The sequence below is a fragment of the Struthio camelus genome, chromosome Z (assembly GCF_040807025.1).
Source record: "Struthio camelus isolate bStrCam1 chromosome Z, bStrCam1.hap1, whole genome shotgun sequence".
NCBI lineage: Eukaryota > Metazoa > Chordata > Aves > Struthioniformes > Struthionidae > Struthio > Struthio camelus.
This window is the reverse complement of record NC_090982.1, coordinates 27,897,505-27,919,987: the sequence shown is the minus strand read 5'-3', so window position 1 is coordinate 27,919,987 and position 22,483 is coordinate 27,897,505. Positions and strand designations below refer to the sequence as shown.

Below are 22,483 nucleotides of genomic sequence, written 5' to 3'. Positions count from 1 at the left end.
CTCTTCCCCCTCCGCCCACTTTTTCCGTGTTTTTTGCCACTTCACCGTTCTCCTTGCTGGTGCCCAGGCGCTTTCCCTGCCGCCTGCCCTGCAGGGGCCCGCGCTGCCCCGCGCTGAAGCGGTTTGCTTGAACGGATTAACAAACGGATTAAGGGTGCTGGGGAACGATCATGGTTTTTTTTTTTTTTTAAATAGCAGAAGTTGCTCAAAGAGACGCGTTTCCGCCATTTGGGGAAAGCGGGGAAGCCTGCGGCTGCTCCCCAAGCCGGAGATGCTCCCCGGGGGCGGGGGCGGGGAACCGCCTCGGCCCGCCGCGGCTCCCGCCGCCGCCCGGACTCCCCAGGCAACGCGCAGCCGCGGCACCGCCCCGGCCGGCGGGACCGCGCATGCGCCGTCGCCGCCGGGGCGCTCGGCCTGCGCTGGCGGGGGCCGCGCGGGCCGCCGGCCGGGCCCCTCCATGGCCAAGCGGCGCGCGGAGCCGTTGGTGTGTCACGTGCCCTTCAAACGCCGCCTGCCCGAGGCGCCGCCGCCGCCGCCGCCTGCCCGAGGCGCCACCGCGCCCGAGCGGCGGCCCCGGGCCGAGGCGGCGAGCGCCGCCCCCGCCGCCCCGAAGCGGAAGCTGGAGGAGGCCGAGGCGCCGCCGGGGAAGCGGCCCGGGCTGCGGGGCGGCAGCCCCCGGGCGGAGCAGGGCGAGGCGGCGGGCCGGCGGCGGCGGCGCGGTGGGCCGGCGGCGCCGCAGCACGAGCGGGCGGCGGCGGGAGGCGCTGGGGGCGGCGGCGAGGAGCGGGCAGGCGCCGAGGTAACGGGGCAGCCGGGGGGGGCCGCCTCCAGCCGGGCCCGGGGCGGGGGGCGCCCTTCGCGCTTCTCTCGTCCTCACGCGAACGACCCAACGCGTTTTAGCCGTTGGTTTTTCTGCCTGCAGGCAAAACCGAAAGGAAGCAGCCTGCCCGGAGTTCATCCTAGCGCAGCCTCTCCTCAGCCGCGCCCCCCTCCGAAAGTTTGGACGGCGGGAGTTTGGGCGGTGGGTGCTGCTAGTGCCTCTCTTACTGGAGGCTGCGGGCGAAGCTGATAACAGGGGGCAACCTTTTTATTATTATTATTTTTTTTTTTGGCGCGCGGAGGAGAGTGTAGTAGCCGTGCGAGAGCTCCGCTTCGGCAGCAGGTGCAGCGAGGAAGGGAAGGGGCGGGAAGGGGCGGGAGCCCTCGGCCCTGCGGCCGCCCCGCCCCAGGGGGCCCAGAAAGCTCGCCTCCCAACCGCCGTTAAACTTCATACCTGCGTGCAAGTCTGAAATACGTAAATCCACCTCTCCTCTTACTTGGACCTTTTAACTAAAAGTGAAAGACTTGATCCAGTGAGCTGGAAAAGCCAGGGACTCTCTCCAGGCGGGTCAGGCGGACTTCAAACTCCAGTTTTAGCCTCCCGTTTAAAAAAAAAATAAAAATTGCGCTTCGATAATATAGCACTTGAATATGATCTATGAACACATTTGTGACTTACCTTTCTCAGGCTCCCCCCCCCCCCCTTTTTCTTTTTTTTTTCTTGTGATCCTTAGTGGAATTAAGGCACAAATTGAATTGAGGAAAAAATTCTGTATGCACTTGGAAAATAATACATCTTTGTAAAGCTGGACCTTCTAAACACAAGCATGTCTTTCACTTTGGAAGAGAGAACAGGCTTCTTTTGAAATTTTTGGTGTCAAATTTAGCCAAGCTCTACAGAACTGTTTTACTTCATTGCAGATAGGATGCTGACTTCTTTACTTATCCCTACGGTTATTAGTTATTATTTAGTTGTGATAGGGAAGGCAGTAAGCCCCTGGATTCCTACCCAGTGAAGAGTGAGAGAGTACTTTCTGAAAGAATTCCATAGGACAATTGTATATATGGCTGCATATTTCCCAATATAAAATATTTTTTGTGGGAGTGTATTTTTAAATAGTTTATTTCCCTAAGTACAATACTGTATAAAAGTATTTCCTCTTTAAAATAAAGCTTGGCTAATGTTAGGAGAAGAAGTTTTTCTTCCATCTGCTGCGTGTCCTTTGTGTATGTTTTAAATTTTTCACAAGGACAAATCGAGTGTTTGTTCCTGCCTTTTGCACTACTGCATGGTGTCGCTCATTTTCACAATAAACTGAAGTGCTGCTGCTCTGAAGACTTGAGTACTCTTCAGATTAATCCAATATGTAATCTGAACCAGAAATTAGGAATGCGAGTATTTTTGCAGTTGTGATATTTTAGATTATAATGTCTTCGGTACAAGAATGCTATCATTTCCTTGGTGCCTGCAAAGCACATAGCACAATGGTATTCTGACTTTAAGTCTCCAGTTCTTACAATGTGAGCAGCAGCTTTCTATTACATTATAAGAAGGTGAATTCAGGTAAACATGAGGACAATATGTAAGGATAACTATGTGCTGACAGGTTGTGAAACTCCATTGCTGGAAATTTTTTTTAAAGAAGTTGTTACCCACCTTTCACACATTGTTTATTGTTTGTTGTTAATACTGTGCAGTACAAAAATCTCAATTGACAAGAATATTTATGCAGCTGCTTGTATTTTGGCTTTCTTCCAGTTTCTCTATAACCAATCCTGTTTCTGTGGCACTCCCATTACTTCACTGCTTTTTGTCCCAAGCCCAGCTAATAGGAACTTTGTTGCTGTAAACTTTCTCGAAGACAATCTTTTCCTAGTGAGCAAATATGTGCATCAGTAGTACTCTACAGGCACACAACAATCCTATTATTATAAAATGTCCTCATCTTTATCCTTGTTTTAATTATCACAGATCTTGAATAATGCAGGTTTTGATAGAAAACATAAGTAACCTAGTACAGCAAACAGTAGTCCACAAGAAGTTTGTGTTGTAACAAGTAGAAAAATTATTTTCCTATGGGATGTACAGTAAATTTATTTTTTTAAAAAGCAGCATGTTATTCCGTGCTGAGGCCGTTATTCCATGAGAGGCTTTAGTGTCAATACTTACTGGGATTTTTTTGGACATTACAGTTTTTGTTATTCTGTTATAAAGCCAGCAGACAGATGATTAACTTGTTGAAGAGTCATACCGAAACTCAGTTATACCAGCTTAGTAGTTAAAAATGCTTTTTTTCAAAATTTGTTTCATCTGAGTCATTAAAATGTTTAAAAATTCTAATCACATGTTAGAGAAAATACAAACCAATATATACCAGAAAGTACATTATTTTAGGTATCTGGTGGTACTCGTTGTTTTTATGCTTTTATGTAGTAGAACAAAGTACATGTTCAAGACCTAAGGAATGACTTGAAAATTTCTTTACTTTTTATGTGCATCACTTTCATAGAAACACGCATGGATTGGTAACCCATTCTAGAAGCTTTGTTTCTTATTTTAGTAGTGCCATAAGATTATAAGCAGACAGCCTATTGTCTAATGGAGAAGGGAAAAAAGGTTTTGTGGTGGCATATACCTGCGGAGTAAGCTAGTAGATAAACACATGTTCCTCCAATTTTTTTTCCCTTTACAGCTTACCTTGTCTTAAGCTTTCCCCTCCCTCTTCCAAAAAGAAATGTTCATTATTCTTTTCTTCTGTTCAAAATGTAGATGAAGAAATGCAGTGTCATAGAAACCCTCACTAGTGCTTTATTTTTCCTGCAGATCCTGTTCTTTAAGTAGATGCAAAACAGTTAAGTACATTTTTGTGTATGCAGGCTTCTAAATGCATATGACATTCGTATAGCATTGTGAGAAGAAAAGGCAGTGAACAATTTTTACATTCACACAGTACAAAAAGAATTGCACAAGTTTTTCTGTCTTGTTCCCTGCAAATTTGTTCCAAGTGGAACAAATTGGTGGTTATTAGTCTTTCCCAGAGGTGATAACCGTAGTCTTTCGTAACATTATTCGAAATTACTTGTAAACTATAATTTGGTTGAGATTTTCTGTGGTGTTTTCCTTAGCAATTGTTTGTATTTTTCCTTATAAAATTATAAGATCTCTCCATATAGAACAGTAGAATAACCCTTCCTTGGCTCAGCTTCTTTTGTAAAAGCCTTTTTGTTGTTTTCTTCTACTGCTGTGGTATACATTAATGTTTTGTTGCTGTATTTGTTTGTCTCTTTTTAAAGCAAGAAGAAGAATTTTGTCAATATAACTCATTCCTGTATTGGAGAGCACCACTGCCTGCTTTTGATTTGTCTGACATTCAGGACCTAGATGGAGAGACTGTACCAGAAACTAAAACTCCTTCAAGGACTGATACCATGGAGACTGAAATGGAGACCTGATCAATTATTTCACAGCTGCACATCTGCTTGCAGGAAGCAAGTTTTTCTACCTGGGAGAAAAATTAGCATGCCTCTGACTTCTTGAAGAAACAGTGTTACGTCAGTCTGCAAAAGCAAGACTGAGTTGTCTAAGTTGATGGAAGAATCACTCTTACCTATTTACCAGTAAGCTGGCTGAAATGGTAAATTAATCTGTCCAGGGAGGAGAAGGTTATGCTTGTCTAGCAAGAATGCTTGAAAACATGGAGGCAAACTGAAGGACAACTGCACAAAACCGTAACTTCTGGATGCTTTTGTAAGAAACAGCTTGATATATAGCATATAGGAAAGAAATGGAAAATCATTCCACCTGTCCTGAACAAAAAGTTGTAACTGCGGTACACGAAAGGGAAATTTTTATCATGTGGATTTATTTAAAAAAACATATACCCTAAAACTGCAGTGGTTCCTAATGCGTTTTTTTTTCCTTTTAATAGCTAAACCAAAAAGTAAGCGACCACCAAGACCAAACCAAACATTCCCTTTTCTGCACAAACCAAAACCAGCTGTGGTGGGGAGGGGGAAGGAAAAGGGATTCCTTTCTTCTGCAAGCTGTTGCTCTCCTAAAAGTTGCTTCACAGTCTATTGTGATCATCTAAAGCAATGGGCAACTAGCTGTTGGGGTTTTGGTCCATTCTCAAGTTAATGCTATTTCTATTCTTTGTGACATTAGCTCTGCACCAGTTAGTGATGTTGATATAGCAGGCGTGTGCAAAGCTGTCGAGAAAAGTTAGTACAGTGTAAAAGTATAACATACACTTACTCACTCTTAACTCACTGAGGTCCAGTTTTTGCAGAGACTATAGATCTTGCACGTTTTTTTTTTTTACACAAGTTCATTGAATTAGTGGATTTTTTTTTTTCTGAATTATGAACTTAATGCTTATCTTTTTTTTAATTTATTTTACAAATCCTGGTCTTCAATAATAAACTGAAATTTAAAGTTGTATTGGCAGACTCAGACCTTGCAAATGTGATATGTATTTCAGTATAGTTAATACTTCTGGGATTTTTGTTGGGATCATCTCTGAATAAGGATCATCTTTTGAATTTTTAATAATGTATTTTTTAAACAACAATAAAGTTCTGCCTTTGTGTTTTTGAACATGTTGGGACTATTGCTTGAATTTCCTGACTTTGTCTGTTAAGACTGTTGCTTCTGTAACTTTGTCGTGTTATTAGGTCTTTTTGCTTAAAACATGAGTTTGTCAACCCTGTTAGTAAGGGTTCGGACACTTTTTTCAGTATTTATCTGTAGTTTTACTATGCTGGTGGTTTTAGGTTGTACAGGTCTTTCAAACCTTGCAGAAGAAGGGAAGTGGCTTAGTGAGTCAAGCATTTCATGATGTTTGTTCAGGTAGGCTTCTAACTGCTATCACAATAGTGAGATACATATTGAAAACCTCAGTATTTATTTTGCTCAAACATTCTTAGACATTTTAAGTCGAAGTATATTACATTGTTCTCAAGAGATACTCAGATTTTTAAAAACAAAACTCCTTTTCTGGTAAAGAACGCATCCACTATTACATGTTCATTATAACTGGACTAGTGAGGAAATTTTTATTTCTTTTTTTTTAATATCCTATCTAATTTACTGCATTTGATGATTTCTGTGCAGTCACGTCTGTTACTGTATTTGCAGTATTTCTAAGATTTCACCCCATCCAATGTTCCTAGGATCCGGTATTTCCCAATATTAGCTAGTATCTACACAGATACAGTTTGATAATAAAGATCTGCTTTGTGCTTCTTGTACGGCAAGTCCATCTGAGTGGTAGGCTGCACATTAGTGTCAAAAATTTCTCCACTGGACACTTGCAAAATTTATGATTGTCTTCCTTATATGCTCCTCTATAACAACATAAATAAGGCCTTTAAAAATGTAAAGGCTTCATCATTGTTTTAGACCGTATATTCACATTATGTGCAATTATGCTCTGGGCAAACACTTCCCTCGTGGATTGTTCCAGTCCTGGAGCCTGGGTATGGGATGGAATGTTACTGCTGCTTTCAGAGCATTTGTGGAGCTGATTCATTTTTTCCATTCATTTATTTGCAAGTAGAAGCAAATTTAAAAGCTTTGGAAAACCTTTTGAAATGAGTCTGAGAGCCAGGGTAATACAAAAGGCTGGGTGAGAGAAGCGGATGTTGATAGAGTACATAAACTTTGCATTAAAGGTGTCACAAAGCGTGATCAAGCAATGTCGTCGCTGTAAGACTGGCATCTCCAGGCACTCTCTCACTGCGCTACTGGAACACTGGTCTTGACTTCTGGCTCTGTTTTTCAAAGAGCTAGAGCTCAAGTGCTGTACATAAATTACAAGCAGGCTAAAGATGTTTTAATTTGCATATGTGCTATTTTTGGCTCTGAGTAAACTCTCCCTCTGGCTCTATCCAATGAAGAGAAAATGTTCTTTTAAAATAACATCAGCACAAATAAATTCAAAGACAACTTGTGAGGCAGTGTGCTCACATGGGTGCTACCAACTTTTTGGTAGCTCGCTCTGTAAGCTGAAAATCTTCCTTTGAAATAAACATTCAGAAGAACGTAATTTATATTCTCTCTAGGTAATTGGCAGTTTGCTTTTCTGTAAAATTTTCCTTTCTAAAAGAAAGAACCCTTACCAAAATTAAGAGTAAGGAAGTAAGCAGTGTCACTCAGTTGAAAAATCTGTATTCACTGGAGGAGTGGGGGAAAGTAATTAAACACAATAAAAGAGAACTACTACTGGTACATCATCTTGTTTGGATTGTTTTTGTGGGATGGAGTCTGTGTCCGTCGTTTCAGTTCATGCAGTGTCAAAAGACTTCCATTTGAGGTTGAGCCAGTATGGTGGCTCTTGCTAAGAGACCTTAGAATGCAGTGTCCTTTGCCCCACTGAGGCTTGCAAATTCACCTGTATCTGGTTTGGTATACGTTTCTGAAATCGTCATCTTGGGTACTTCATAGAATGGTGCTCGTTTGTCCTTGATGTCTGTTGTTATTTTGCCATTGTGAAAAACATGACAAACTGGTCAAATTACAAGTGCGTATGACCGATGTTCACAAAGTTTAGAAAAAAAGAAGACTCAGCTAGAGACTCTCTTGAGATTGCTCAAGTTGATGAGGGCGCTGCATGTGGAAGTAGCACAATTATGTTGCGAAGACGGATGAGAAGTGGGTACACTGCTGAAGTGAAAGATGGTTCAGAGTAAATTTAAACAGCCAAGTAATAATACCAGCATGTCTACCTATGTACGTTTTGCTTCTCATTGTAACCTCAAGGCCTATTTCAAAAGAGCTGGTTTGTTACTTGATGTGTACTGTGTTCGTGGTTCCAGTGATAAGATAAGCCTCCAGGAGAAGATACAGGCTGATTCCTAATCATATGAGTGAAGAACTGCTACCAAAAATGTGCTGTATTAATGACCAAGCCTTGGGTGAGTGGACCTTGCTAGAAAGAAAGAAAGAAGTGGGAGTGGAAGCTAGGTGGTGATGAATAAGAGGGACAGCAAATGATTGCAGGCATAGCTGGCCATCTGAACAGTATCATGTGGTAGTATTTTCAGGGCTGGCTCCATCTATGGCACAGCAATACTTAACAATAATTTGAATATGGTGATGGACAGTAATTTGACGAGGTTTCCTCCTGTTTTAGACGTTGTTGCTTGATGGTTTTTCCTGTTGGCAAAGCCAATAATTGAATGGACATTAAAAAGCACACACCTATTTATACAGCTGTATGAAATCCACATGTCCATTAAAATGGAAGACATACATGTTTCTGAGTAGCTCCAGAGACAATAACTGCCCTGCACTAGAAAGCTGCTTCTGTTTATGGCAGGTTCATTCACTGTGGGGCTTCGCATGTATTTTTCTGGAAGTATCTGATGACAGCTGCAGTAGATGTTAGGCTGCATGGCCTACTTGTGTGGTGTAGCAAAGCCTATGTTCAGTAAAGCATTTTAAAACAGCTAATACGCTTGGGCTTAATTCTTTCTATACCTACAGTTATAACCTTGACTCTCTAGGTGGCAATACACATACACAGTAAACTACTGTGAATCTCAAAAATGTTTTCCGAACTGCTACTGAAAATTCAAGCAGTGACATCATGAATGTTAATCATTTCCTTACCATGATACATAAATAAAGGCAGATTGAGTCACAAGTTCCTGATTTTAAGGTGACACAAAGGTCCTCAGCACAATTCAATTAAAAGCATTTTGTCAGTTTTTAGTTCATCTCTGTTTATCCTTTTTCCCCCACCCACAAACCTGTCAATTTCAACACATGGAAATTTCTTGTCGCTACTTCTTAGCACTGTTTCCATTAGTTACAATTGGAGAGCAAGCTTTATCTGATTGTGCATTGGATGGAAATCTCGGTCTTTGGCTGAAGGCTACTTGAAATGTGTTCGTTAAACATGGGGATGAGGGTAAGTATGTTAATTCTTAAGAGACTAGCTCATGGGGCAGTGTTTAAATGCTGGTATGTAAGTGACAAAATATATTTGAAAGGTACGAGAAAATTTCAAAGAGGGCTTTTTCCAGCAGTAAAAGCAGTAAAAGTTTGCTTATTTAAAATTAATTATTTCAAACCTTTCTTACTGGAGAATTTGATTTTGATGCAGCAAACAGTGCATCTCTATTATCAGTATTTCATTTATAAGTGAAGTCTTTAGTATTAATAAGTATATTTTAAATGCTCTTGGTCAAAAAAAGAGCACCCTATCACTGAAACGAGTTGTGACTTTTAATTCACTTGTAAGAACTTCAAAGCACTATTATTTGCTTATAGCCTTACAGATCATAATTTTTTCACTACTGTGTAAGTAGTTTCATTTTTACTAGCATATTACTCAGAAGAAAAAAATCAGGAAAGGAGGATGGAGGAGAAGTCAGTTCTTGTAATTTTGTTTGTTATTTTGTTTCCTTTTAAGACTTACCTGTGATGCATGTTAATTTTTCTGGTTTTGTTTTGTGGTATAATATTGAACCAATGAGATAAGGAATACGGACTAGCGAAATAGTACAGTTTTTACAGTTTTCACAATTTTTACAGTTTCAGTTTTTGTTTTTTAATGCAGAGCTATGAGTAGAAATGAGCGACTTCTGCCATTGTTTGTTAACTTGCACAGGAGAATATACTTAGAGCAGTGTACGGAGCTCTTGTAATTAAATCGGCACCATTAATTAATTCCATAGAATCTACCCTGAATGTCAAATGTTCTCTTTCAAATAGAGCCTGATGTTGTAGAAACTGTGTATTTCCTCCTGATGCTTCATCCTGTGGAATGTGAAATTTATTGTTTTCATTTTCTTCCCGGCATTTCAAACAAACTAATTTTGCCTCTTATTATATAAAAAGCACTTCTTATGTAAAAACTACTCTGGCATAAAGTAAACAAACAAAATCCTACTGTTTCATTCTTGTTAGTTACAAGCTGCAGTGTTTTTCTGATCAAATATTACAAAATGTTGCATGTGTGTGCCCTTTAATAGTGACTGCTGTTCTATTTTTAACCTTTTAGGAATTAGAGAAACCTTTTGTGACTGAAAACAGGAAAATATACTTCATGCAAACCTCTGTATTTCACAATTATTTGTAACGTGCAAATACAGAGGCACCAAAGACTTAGAAGAGAAAATTTGCAGCTTCTCATTATTGAAACTGAAGGCTTAAAAATCACTCTATATTGAACCCAGCTGAAAGTATGATCCTGGACTCATAAGTTGATTTGAGAAGAAAAGTAATGACTAACAAGCAAAAATGTTTGTACTTTGGACGTTAATAGCAATTTTAAATCTGGGAGTGTAATTATCCAAATACTTTTATTTCTATGGCATGGAAAGGCATCAGGGTGGGAATCTGACGGTTTTGATGTCCAGAATGTGTATTTTTTCTTAGAGTCCATAAATACAATGCATATATATGCCCAAAGAGCTTCAAGGATAAAGCTTGGTTAGCAGCATCCCTCTGAGTCAAACAAGTATTTACTGTGAGTGCCTACTTGTTTCTGTGCCAGGAAAGAGCGTAAAAGGCAAAATAGGTTCCCCATTATCTTTGTTTCTCATTACTGTGAGCTGCAAGGCAGATTCTCATACTTGCATTTCAGTGCATTCCTTCCTCCTTCCTTTGTACTGTGCAGCTAATCTAAGAATATCCTGAATTTGTCAGTGCTTACTACTCCAGTCTCAAATCAGTTTTATCTTTTTGTTTGTTTGTTTGGTCTTGAATCATACTGAGGCTAGAATCGCTAATTTATTAAGGTGGGTTATTTCAATGTTGAATTCAGCAATCAGAATACTCTATTCAAATTTCTTAGGCCACATGATATGGTGGTTACCAGTGTCTACCACTGACTTAAAAGAATGATAAAAGAATAAAAGAAAATAAAAGAATACCTTCTCCTTAACAGTAAGAAAAATTAGAAACATTTTACCTTTAAAGATAAAACTTTGAAGGTTTTTGTATTTCATCAGTACTGTTTTGCTACAGGTTAGAGTACTGAAATTTGATATTTGAAATGTCCTTTTCTGATTCAAAGTCCTGCAAATGCAGCGTAGTGATGCCATAAAAGATATGTGATTTCAGGATAGCTCATAGGAGTGCGCAGTAGCTGTGGAAGCGTTTACAGGAACAGGTGCTTAGATTTTTGTCTGAAGTCTCAAGTAGTAAGGGAAACAACAGAATTTTCTGATGTGGTTTCTTAAGAAAGCAAAGGTTTGTTTAACCATGTTTTTCAAACATGTTTTGAAAAACAAAAACAAAACAGTCACACTGCTTTGAGCTGAGGATGGAACCAAACTCATTTCCTCTCCTAGGCTGATTGTTTTTTTTTCTCAGAAAGGAAAAATACTTAAGGCCTTTTTCACGTGATATAAGCACTTAGAGTGGTTTCAGTTGCAAATACTGTTTTCTGAGGCTGTAAAAACTACCATTTAAAAACACAATATAGCAAATAGTCCAATATGGCCCAACACTCTGATATAAAAAATAATATAAATGCTAAGACAGGGTTGTAGCAAAATAATTTTGTTTCAGAAAGGGATGACTGGCACAGAAAGGAAATCCAAAATCAACTGCTTTATTCAGTAAAGGAAAGTATCCTTAATTTTACTTTGCTTTCTTCTTAGAAATATAGGTACCTGGAGGAAAAAACTGTTAAGAAACTAGCAGCAAACAGGCAAATTCTCAATTTGAAGGTTCTTAATATGCTCTATGTCTATCACATGGCATGCCATCACTTCTCAAAATACAGTGTAAAAGCAGTAATCACTGTAACAGAGCACTGCTTAACTGGCAGTAGCATCTCAATAATTTTACGCCTGACTTTTTTGCGTACTGTCTCCCGCCTGCTGCTCTTGGTGGGGGCTAGTCTAAGTGGTGACCTGCAGACCAGGTCCAGCCCGTAGGGTGTATCCACCCGGTCACTTGTGCCGTGGCCCCAGGCTGGGGCTGTGCCTGAGGGGGTGCTAGCATAACTGATAAAACCCAGCGGCCAAGTGGTGAGGACTCGCCTGCACAGCAGGCAGCAGTTGCATCTGCAGAGCATCTGCGTGAGCCATGGATGTGTCCTAAATCTGGCATCTAGCCCCCAGCTTTGGAAAGATTGGCCTGGGACGAGAGCACGCACTTTGAATCGACTGTCATCCCACGCTGCGTCACTCAATTTTCCTTTAAATCTGAGGCACTCTGCATGCTTGCACCTTCATTAGGGTCTTCTGGTTTTCCTCGTGCCTGCAGCCAAGGTCAAAGTGCAGAGGTCCTTCTTCCTTTGAGAAGTGGTGACTTGGTGCTCCCTGCACGTTCATCACTGTTTAACCCTAAATTTGTAGGTAAACAGTTTTAGTCTAGTTCAAAATACAGAGGTCATGTAGATAACGTTCTTTCCGCATCTTAGACAGGATTTTTCCCCCTCTAAGGCTTGAAGCATTGCTTTGGCACATCTTTGAATGCCAATACTAGCACAAACTGCTAATATGCTACCAAATCTGCCTTCTGTATAAGCCCTGTGAGATAGATACATTGTGATTGGTGTGAAAAAGATGGGAAGGAATAGAGCAAATTTTGAAAACGCTTCTAAGATGAGAATTTAGAAGTCCTAGATGAGGATTTAGAAGTCCTGGGGTCACATCTGGAGAAAATCTCAGTGAAGAATCTCTAAACCTGGTACCTGGCCCAGGCCAGGGGTTTGACAAGCTGGAGTTCACATCTTCCAGGAGTAGCTTTACAAATCTTTCCAGTGTGTCATCTCTCAACCAGCCTGAGGGATCCAGAGAATAAAAGAGCAAACTGTGGAGACAGCCAGTGTTCCCTGTGACTATTAAACAGACCTTAATCCCTCTTTAATAGCTAAGCAGAGATTGTGTTAAGGCTCCTCAGAAACGTAGAAAAGGTTTAAGGAGTTTCTGTTTAGCTACACAAATCATCCTATGAGTCATCTAATACAGAGGTAAGAGCAGAGACTGAAGTGGATATCCTCTGATAGAGCATCTTCCTCACCCTTGTCTCTGTTATGATTGTTATCCAACAAAGTTACATAGTGCTTCTCTGTCACTACTAACAGTTTCTTCTCAAGAGACAGGGATGACTACATTGTAAGGCAGTAGAACATTCTCCTTCACCGAATACCCTTAGGATTTCTTTCATGGATTTTCCTATCTCTTTTAAGAAAATAGAGGGTGCCATTGGGCCCTGAAATCTTACTTCTCAGTTCTGGACAGTGGCATCTTGCCTTACAAAGGAGGATGCTTGTTTCACCAGAAACACAGAAAATATTTAATGATCGTACTGAGAGACTAAGCTGTACCATCACCTTTTGTTCTTCTCTGGGTCTGCACTGCTTCCAAAGGTATTTAAAGAACGAATTTTGGGAGAACCAGTGGTTGGATATTTGTGAGTCTGACCATCAAGCTGACAACATCGACCTATTACATTCTTGACTAGTTACACAGTCTAATGAAAGCTTTTAAAAAATCAAATGATCTCCTAGGATAAATTCTGCAAACAAACCTATTCACTCGGAATGTTTCTTCATTCAAATACAAAGGCATCTTAACTATCTTGAAAGATTTCAAGCCATGTTTAGACCACAGTAGCCACTTGTTTCAGCCAGTGAGTGATATGAATGAGAAAACACTGTAAGCTCCAAGACTGTGTAGCGTCCTGGCTGTATATTCAAGACTCGATATTTAAGATTGCCCTTGTTCTTGCCTCGTATTGAAGCACATTCATCACATGAACTAATAGCTGATAGACATTTTTATGCCTGCCTGACATGTGTCATCCTTAATTTGGATCAAACAATGAGTTACTCTTGAGGAGGGAAATCACGTTCTCCTTCCTGGAAAAACTTTTGTTGGCAGATGAGTTTCCGATATCTGTATATGGTAAGCACCAGGAGGGAAGCTGTATTTCACGTAGACCTGGAATCATCATTCCATGTTCACATACTGTGAAATAAGCAATAAAGCACAGACTTAAGCCTACTCTGACAGGTTGCCCATACACCCTGTAAGTTGAAGGGGAAGACTACGGCAGAATAGTCTGTTCAGCTGTAGTCCAGAACTTGCATCGTAAAATAAGATTTCTTTAAGTTTTGTGCTATAAATAGCCCTGTCTCTGCTACAGTATCTGCTTTTCCACAGCATCATAAAAGAGCAGCTGAAAAATGTCATCATCTGATGAGTGTGCATTCATTATATCTGCTGCCAACCTTCATTGTCGAACTGACTTATGAGACTTCCTTAAATAAAGGTAAATAAAGGTATATAAGCCCAGGGGCAGGCAGATTTATTGAGGAGGGTATGGGGGGGGCAGGAAATCCAGAAGCAGCCATTACCAGTTTCACACCTTGCTCCTCTCTTCACTGTTCCATCACTTCTTGCAGATCTGCAAGGGCACTAAGGGAAAGGTAAAAATTTGGTAGAGAGTCTTATGAAACCCAACATCTTAAGTGTGTGTTTGGAGATGAGGAAACAATGAAACTAGGAGTTTCCTCTAAAGCAGATCTGTGCATATGATGGAGATTAGTTTTGGCTTTTGCACTCTAAAATAAGGCCACTCCTTTTAGAGATCTTGCCTGATTAAACACAGTGGTTGAAAAGCACTCAGCTTCAACATACTTCCTGGTTAGGAGGCATGATCTAACAGAATCTGGTGGATAGAGTTGGCATCTGTGCGTTCATTCTTTTATGGGCATCTCGTGGAAATGAATGAAACGAAACCATCCCTGGTCTGGTAGAAGTTTCTATTAGGTGTCTTAGTCTTCTTTCAAAGTCTACTTTTGGAAGGAAATTCTTGGATTACGGAAAAAGTGAAAAGTTCCACCTGGATGAATATGGTCATACATTGACAGGCATGTGTTTCACTTATTCAGGATGTGAAAAGCAGGAAGTCTGAAGCATTGTTTCTAATGGGCTTCTGAGAAATGAGCTGGCCTCATTGCTGTTGAACTAGCAACTTAAACACTGGAAACACAAGATATATGAAAAAAGAAGCTTAAAGGATGGACAAGCAAGATATCTCTGATCTTAAGGTAAGTCTGTAGAAATAGGATTAATATTCTGCAGTAGGACTGCAGGAGAAAACGTCTCAGTAGTTCTGATTTCTGGAGATAACAGGATAAATGAGTACATAGTAGTTACGTGGACTGTGAACTATTGGAATGTCCGTTGTAAAAACAGGTATGAAAATACATGTATGATATGAAGTAGTAAGGAATTGCACTTGAGAATTTGCAGCATGGGAATTGGTTGGGTTAGCTTTGCAGAAAATGTGTTGTATCTTTGTACTAGATAACAAACGCTGAGTCTTCGTTCCAGATGGAGCGAGAATTTCTCAGGTTTGAAAGAATATGCACAACTTAGAATGGAATGGGAGAAATTTGGAATTAAGAAAATGCTTTCAATCAGAGGAATATGTTTACCTAGCCACATCCCAGTCTAAATGTGCTGAGACACACGTGTATGCAGGTTTTTTACAAAGCTTGGACTATTAGTAAGAGTGAGCCTTGTAACAGTCACTGATGAGTTTGCCTGATACTTCCTATTAAAGAACATCTTCTTAATTTCATTTATACACATCAGTAAAATTGGGGATTGAGCTGAAAGTTTCTATGCGGACTCAGGTTGAGTTGTTTGAGAAAACTAAATCAAAATAATCTTACTATTTTGAAAGGTGTAGCTAGAAAATGAATGAACATGCTATTTATTACCTGCTACAGAATTTCTAGCAATGTTTTCTGTTTTTTAAAGCTTTTAATTTTTTGTAAGTCCTCCTGTATAGGAAATGCAACGTAAGAAATTTGAAGAAGACACAGGAGCAATGTGAGAAGCAGAAAACTATGTTGGCAGGGGGCTGAAACACAATTTTCCTATTCTCCTCGTCTTTGAAAAATTGTTTTTGTGAAACCGCTGCTGTGTTTAACAGCTAGCATTTCAGAAGGCCCTGAGGCAAGCTACAGGGCTGAGCAGGCTTTTCGGCTCTGATTTATTGTGGGGCTGGGGACTTGACTTGACAGTGGGAAAAATTCCCCTGCCACGCTCTCAGAGACCATCTTCTGGGGTCCTTGCACTGTGGGGAGAGTCTGCCTGCTCTGAATGTGCTCTTCCCTGCAGGGAGGAAGAGGTGGGAAAGCTGGGCACCAAGAAGGAAGACAAAAATTGGTTAGGCAGGACAATTAGAAGTGGAGAGAAAGGAGATATCCAGAAGGAGTAAGGGGATGGGTAATTTAGATAATACAGAGATCTTGGCAGGCATTGAGGCTCAGAAGTCAATAAAATAGCACAACTGAAAGCAATGAAATAAAAGACACATTGGGCAAAAAGTGAAAAGGGGATGAAAGGCTGGGGTAGAGATACTGAGGAACGGGAGGCTGAGACTAATTACAGGAAGAGAAGAAGTTTGGGATGAGAAAATAGAGATTGAAAGAAAAGTGGAGTCTGAGAGACAAGTTGGAGGAAATACAGAAGACTGGAAACACAGAATGAAACTCAGGATAAAGGGAGAATAGCCTGTCCTCTATGTCAGTCTACAAACTAAAAAGTTTACTAAAAAAAACCTAAAGTACAGCAGACTGTTATTGCTGCTGTCGTTTTGGTCAGATAGCAGTGGCCCTCAGTATATTTAAAGGTTCCCACCCTGAACGAGACAGTGATAACTTCTGATGGGGTGCTGAGGTCTTTCCTTTGGCCTTTTTTCATCAGTGTGGGAAAGGTGACATCAACGGTATGCTGAAAAAGAATAGGAGGACGAAGTAGCTGAGTATTCAAAAGCTTGGTTTTTCATCCCGTTGTGCATAAGCAGTTTTTAATTAACTCACCAGTCACATACTGCTTTTCTTGCACACAGGATAAGTCGTTCATGGTCGTGAGCAAAATGGTGGACAGCCGTTTTCTGTTTTTCACATCTTGTTTTCCAATATATTCGCTACCTATGTATGATTCGAGCCCTAATAATTCGAGAGAGTATTCATCTCCTCGGGGACTCTTCTGCCAGGTTTACCATCAGCGTTACCACGTTGATGCACCCTAAAAAAGCCGAGAGTTATTGCCCTCGGGTTTTAAAGGTGGGGCAAAGAGGGATTCAGCCCAGACGGACGCGAGGTTTGGGCCCCTTATCACCCGTCCCCTGCCCCGCGGCGGCGGGCACCTCCCCGCGCCGGAGAGGAAGGAAACCAAACGCGAGTAGGGGCGGCGAAAGGAGGCTCCGCGGGGCCGCCGCGCCCGCGGGAGGCGCCGCCCGCCGCCGCCGGGGATGGGATGGCGCCATGGCCGGCTGGCAGGAGCTGCTCCCCGCGCAACCGGGCTCCGCCCGCCGGGGCGGCCGCGGCCGCCGGTCCCCGCCGCGCTGCGCCGCCGTCGCCCTCCGCCGCCTGCCGCCGCCGCGCCGCCGCTGCCGCCGCCGCCGCCACCAGCCCGAGGGCGGCCGCGAACCCGCGGCCCCCGCGCCGCCGCCGCCGCCACCGCCGCCGCCGCCGCCGCCAGAGCCGCAGGTAGAGCCCCGAGCGGGCGCCCGCTGCGGGGACGGGGATGGGGACGGGGTGACAGCCCTGCCGTGGGAGGGCAGGAAGCCTTTTGCTCCAGAGCCATTTGCGGTGTTTCTTTCCTATTCGTTTTTATTTTTGAGCTCCCCCCTTCCCCACCCCCATTGCACATGGCGGGTGAGAGCCGCAGGTGCAGGTAGGGTGGCCAGGGGTTGCTTGGCATTTGCCACGCGGGGAAAGGGAGCACACGCACCAGGCGGGCTTGGCACGCGAACCACGGCCTCTTGGTTTCTCCCCGACCCACCTACAAAAGCGAGCTGCTGGCAGGCCCGAAGACGCTGTTCAGCCTGATCTTCTTCGTCTTCATCCAGGCCAAAGTCCCTTTGACGCGAATGATAGGTTTATCGGTAAGGAGTGGATGATGAGGCTATCAGCTAACCTGAGCAGTGCATTTAGATAATCTTTGCTTTTTCCAGGGATGTCTATTGCACTCGCTGTTTAATCAGTAGCACCTGAGTGGCATCGGACTCCATCTGGAAGTCCACATGACTTGGGGAGAGAACAGACTCGTCTGTTCTAGACGAAGAGAAAAAAACCTTGAGTTACGTGTGGCTTAAACCTTACTGCTGTTTTGGTTTATGATTCAGTGTTCTGTTTTTGATACTGGTTACCCTACTGGTTACCCTACTGGACTTTGGTTACTTTTCATACCTACCTCTCTGCCTGTATTCCCGTAGCTGTGAAAGGCTTCCAGCAAAAAGGATTCTCGATCTACAAGCAGGACATCGTATGGTGATTTGGTGGTAGTGCCATTTGGATAGCATGAGATTTACAAAGGTTAGATGTAATTCATATGAAATTTGCCAGTGGCTGTATTAAAACTTCACCTCTCTATACTGTTCCGCTGGCTGACACCCTTTTTTGAATTGAAAGATGAATCGCACTCTGCAACTCCAGGTAATATTAGGAGGCTGGTTGGTATTTCATGCAGATGTTGCTGTAACAATGTGTCTAATGTATCAATTTCCAGTATATTTGCCAGTATAAGAAATATGCCTAGAGTGGAATATTCTCTGTGAATGATACAGTTTATGAGTGTAGTTTTCAAAATATGCACCATCTGCCTGCACACCAATAAAAAATGAGCTAGTGTTTTAAGTTGTGAACGCCTAAAGTTAAACCACTAATTCCTTTCTTATTACCAAAGCAGACTGGCCAGTTTTCAGAGGTTTAGTGCATTTTGGATCCCGCAGGGTACCAACAAAGGAGAATTAATTTTTTTTTTTACCTGTAAAAATAAACCCAGGCTTATTTAGGAGCCTAAAGTGGGTTTACAGAAGCATCTTTTTTTTTTTAATGAAAAATATGCTCTGATGTTGTGAAATCAGTTTACAGCATTTCCTTTGATGTGTTTATATTATACTATAACAACCTTATTTAAAGTTATAAGGGGATTATATAGTAGTATTTGGAAACACGATAAGTAGCAAATAGGTTAGGTTATATTTGAACTTAAGTTTTCTTAATCGTTTTGTGGCTTGATAAGGGACAAGCGTTGTAGCTTTCTCAGCTGTTACAAGGTCAGATGCACAGAAGTTGCTCAATAGTGAATCTGCTGAAGTATGCGATCCCGGGAGGTAAATAGTATCAGGAAGAAAATGTAAGGACCATGCAGAGCAGTCTTAGCGAAAGAGTTTTTTCTTTCTGAGCTCCACCTTCACTTTTTTACATTGTGGGGACGGGGAGGCGATAAGGAAGATAATTGTTGCCTTACATCTTCTCATTTGCAACAACCTAAATGGAAGTAAAAAAGGCATGTAGTAGCTTCAAGAAGTGGAAGATACATAAGATGAACATTTCTACAGCTCATAGAAGAATGTGAGGTCTCAGCAAGTATCTCTCTGCGCACGCACATAATTGTGCAGTGTTCATAGTGTTCTACGGGTAGCTGCAGATAACATTTTCCAAAATGTTTAAGTGTTTTATGTGATGAAGTCTCGTTTTTTAATGAGACTTGGCACATAGTCGGCCCATAAGAGCATCACATAACACTGAAACCAGGCAGACTTTGTGCATATAGTGGCAATATTTGTGCAAATAGTGTTCAGTATTTACCTATTAAACCGGGGCAACACACGCTTTAAATTTAAACTTCTAAAAGGTAACTTAAATTTAAGTCTCATATTGATTGAGTTTCTTCAGTTACTTTACACACACAGACAACATTTAAGATTGTATCAGATGCAGTCGCTGGAGTTCTGAAAACAACAGATTTGTTCTAATTTGCCCACCTTTTGTTGCGATTCGTCTCTTCTGTGACATTTCTACATATGGTAGAGTGTACATGACTACTACTCGTCTGCTAGGGGTCAGATGCCTGGTTTTGATATGTTTGCGGAGAACCTGAAGGGTTCAATATAAAGGCAGCCACAGTATATCACTCCTCTTTGTCCCAAAGTGTTCCCGTTTGCCTCTGCGTGACCACTGTGGCAGGCACTGAGGGATAGTAGAAAACAGATTTTAATAGTCTGGGGCCAGAATTGCCCTCGACTTATATTAGTGTCTTTAAAGTGGGGTTGCAGTACAGGATAGCTTATTGGGGGAAGGCTGCAGTTGTGCAAAGAGAAGGTGAATCCCTTCACTTGGCTGCTAGTGCAGCTCTGAAAACGGCTGGTGTTGCGAATGGAAAGGCAGTGCCTCGGGCGAGGGGCTGCTGTATCTGCTTAGTAGCTTGCATCAGTGTGGATCTCATCGGGTGACAGCTGCCTAAGCTTGAAATGAACCTTCCTAGGAAGAAACTCTCAAGTGGAGGGGGAAAGGGAAGTGTGTGTAATACTCTTCCTGTACGTTTTTTCTATGCTAGTATTGAAAGTGCCTGTGCCAGGCCCGGGGGGAATTTGTATGCACGCCTTTCCGAGGCCCTCCAGTCTCATTCCTTTTATTAGCTTGCAGTTAAAATGCTGTACATTTGTTCAAGGCAAGGTAGTCTTTGCCTGCAAAGAACTTGCAATCTGACTGTGAGATGTGAGGAACTGGAAGCATCTGACAAAGCAATGGAAGAATTAAACTAAAAGGTGAGATGATCGCCTCTGTTGTGGTAAAAATACATTTTGGGTGGAAGACATGAAGAAGCTGAGATATAATTAGGTTCCTTCCACTTCAGTTTAGGGATAATCAGTTATAAAGTAGAACTACTTCAGTTTCATTAATATTCATGGCTCTGCATACTCTGTCCCCCCCCAAATTTGTTAATATTTATTTCCAGCTGAGTGGCTTTGAGACTTGAACTGAGAATGATGCAAAAAGAAACAGAAAGATGGATGATGATGTTTTAGTTGCATTTGTGCTCACGGGCAGTACCGTGACAACACAAAACGAGGCAAATAAATGTTAAATCTTTGAAATGCAATTAGTACATTTATTTTAACCCTATGACTAATTATGCTTAAAACATGAGTTTTTAAAAACAGATAGCCATGTTCAAAAAAGATAGTAATGCAGTACTCCGGCAGGTGAATTATATCAGAGGAACATACACTATGAAGAAGAACAGAGTGAAACTACAGAAGGCCCTAGATAAGCTAAGCTCTTTGAGCTGAATTCAGATATGGATACTGGCATGTGAAATTTGTCTTGGTCTTGACAGAGTTTGTGTCTGGTTTACGTTTCTGCCCTGAGGCATCACTCTGTTAGGCAGGGTGTTGTGTGCACTCACCGGCTTCAGCTTTGCAGAAAGAGAAGTGGCTGCAGCAGCTTTCTCTTCATCAATACTCTCACCACTGCAGCCTCCATCTTACCTACGGGGTCTTCTGGGACGTCACATGAAGCACCGGGACTGGGGTAGGATGTGCAGCGGGCACTCAGAGCAGGACCCAGGGCTTCGTCCCAAATGGCTCTGTTGTCCTGCCTTTCTGGGGGCCAGTTCTTCTTACATTTGGTTTTCACCCAGTAGCATCATGTCAGCTGAAGAGGTGGGGCCCCCGACTTGAAAGTCCCCTAACAATCCTATAGGCTTTATGGTGCTGTCCAGAGTGATGATAGGTTCAACTTAGGTAATCCTATTTTTGGATAATTACCCTAGCAATTTGGATAATTTTCAATACTTCTCCTACCCAGTTGAGACTGTCCGGTCAGCTTGCAGCATGATGGGAAGCTGAGGTGGTTGTGACTTAGCAAGGTTTGATCTTCCCTCAGTGTTGCTTCCACCAGGATCTGCTCTGTTACCTGCTGTCTAACACTTCCCTGATTCTTGTGATACATAAACATATTTCTATATAACATGCATGCTAAGTAAACCTTGGTGATCCACGCTGTACATTTTGAATTATGTTCTTTTGCTTTATGTTCACCTTTCTGACATGTGAATTCAGTTACTCAGAGCTGATTGTACCTTCTCCTGCAAGTCCTAAAAGAAAAGAGGCCCCTTTGGGTGTCTAAGGCAGAAGTATCTTTCTCCATGAGGCTGTTATATGCTACAAATTCTAATAGCTCTAAGTACAGTGATTAAGCCTCAAGAAAGGCTAGATTTAACAAACAATTGTTTTTATCAGTTTCTTATGACTAGCTTTGCTTTACTTTTCTTCCACAGTGCTGTTTCTTTTACACACCGTTCTGAGTTGTCCAATTCCCTCTACTCATTATAGAGGACCAGTAGGAAGCATCTAAAAATATATATATTCTTTCTTTTTACTGTTCTTCTGACCAAAGGACAGAAGCTAGACACTGTGGTGCTGTGTTTTGACATCTTGTTGTCACTGCTTCCAAATTGGATGTCCTTGGGTTGCTAGTGAAATGCATGTGTTTTGCTTTGTTTTGTTTTGTTTTCTAATTAGGAAGCCTCAAGTAATAGATGATGAGAATTGAGTTCAGCCCTCTTCCGCATTGCTGCTGACGATGATTGCCCTGAATGTCTAATCAAACTGACACTCGTTGCGTAGTCTGTGATGGTTTCGGATGTGATGGTCTGGAACTCAGTAAACGGCTGTGGCTATGTTTGTGTCAACTCTGCCATGTCAAAAAATAGCTTGCTTTTCTAGATGCCATATGGTATCAGAAGCTGTGCAAAAGCAGTGAGAAACTTGGTCGTTTCCCTGAAAAGTGATGTACAGTGACTTTAGTGCTGCTTGGATTAAGCTGGATTGCTTAAGTTGGACTGTGGGTGTAAATTTTTTTACCGGCCCAGCCAGAACAGGTCAATC

The 22,483-nt window shown here is 41.9% G+C and overlaps 2 protein-coding genes across 2 annotated transcripts in view; both read left to right on the top strand.

The window, feature by feature from the left end:
* The first annotated feature begins 457 nt into the window (after window positions 1–457).
* Window positions 458–5,418, top strand: CZH9orf40 (chromosome Z C9orf40 homolog). Its single transcript, XM_068927821.1, has 2 exons — window positions 458–799; window positions 4,114–5,418. The coding sequence occupies exons 1-2, from the start codon at window positions 458–460 to the stop codon at window positions 4,270–4,272; spliced, it is 501 nt and encodes a 166-aa protein (XP_068783922.1). The 3' UTR covers window positions 4,273–5,418.
* A 1,622-nt stretch (window positions 5,419–7,040) lies between these two features.
* The window catches only part of TRPM6 (transient receptor potential cation channel subfamily M member 6), a 99,947-nt gene continuing 84,504 nt past the window's right edge, over window positions 7,041–22,483 (top strand). The window contains exons 1-2 of the mRNA XM_068927820.1: window positions 7,041–8,732; window positions 14,679–14,837. Coding sequence (XP_068783921.1) covers window positions 14,808–14,837 — 30 coding nt within the window. The 5' untranslated portion in view covers window positions 7,041–8,732; window positions 14,679–14,807. The remainder of the gene's footprint in view (window positions 8,733–14,678; window positions 14,838–22,483) is intronic.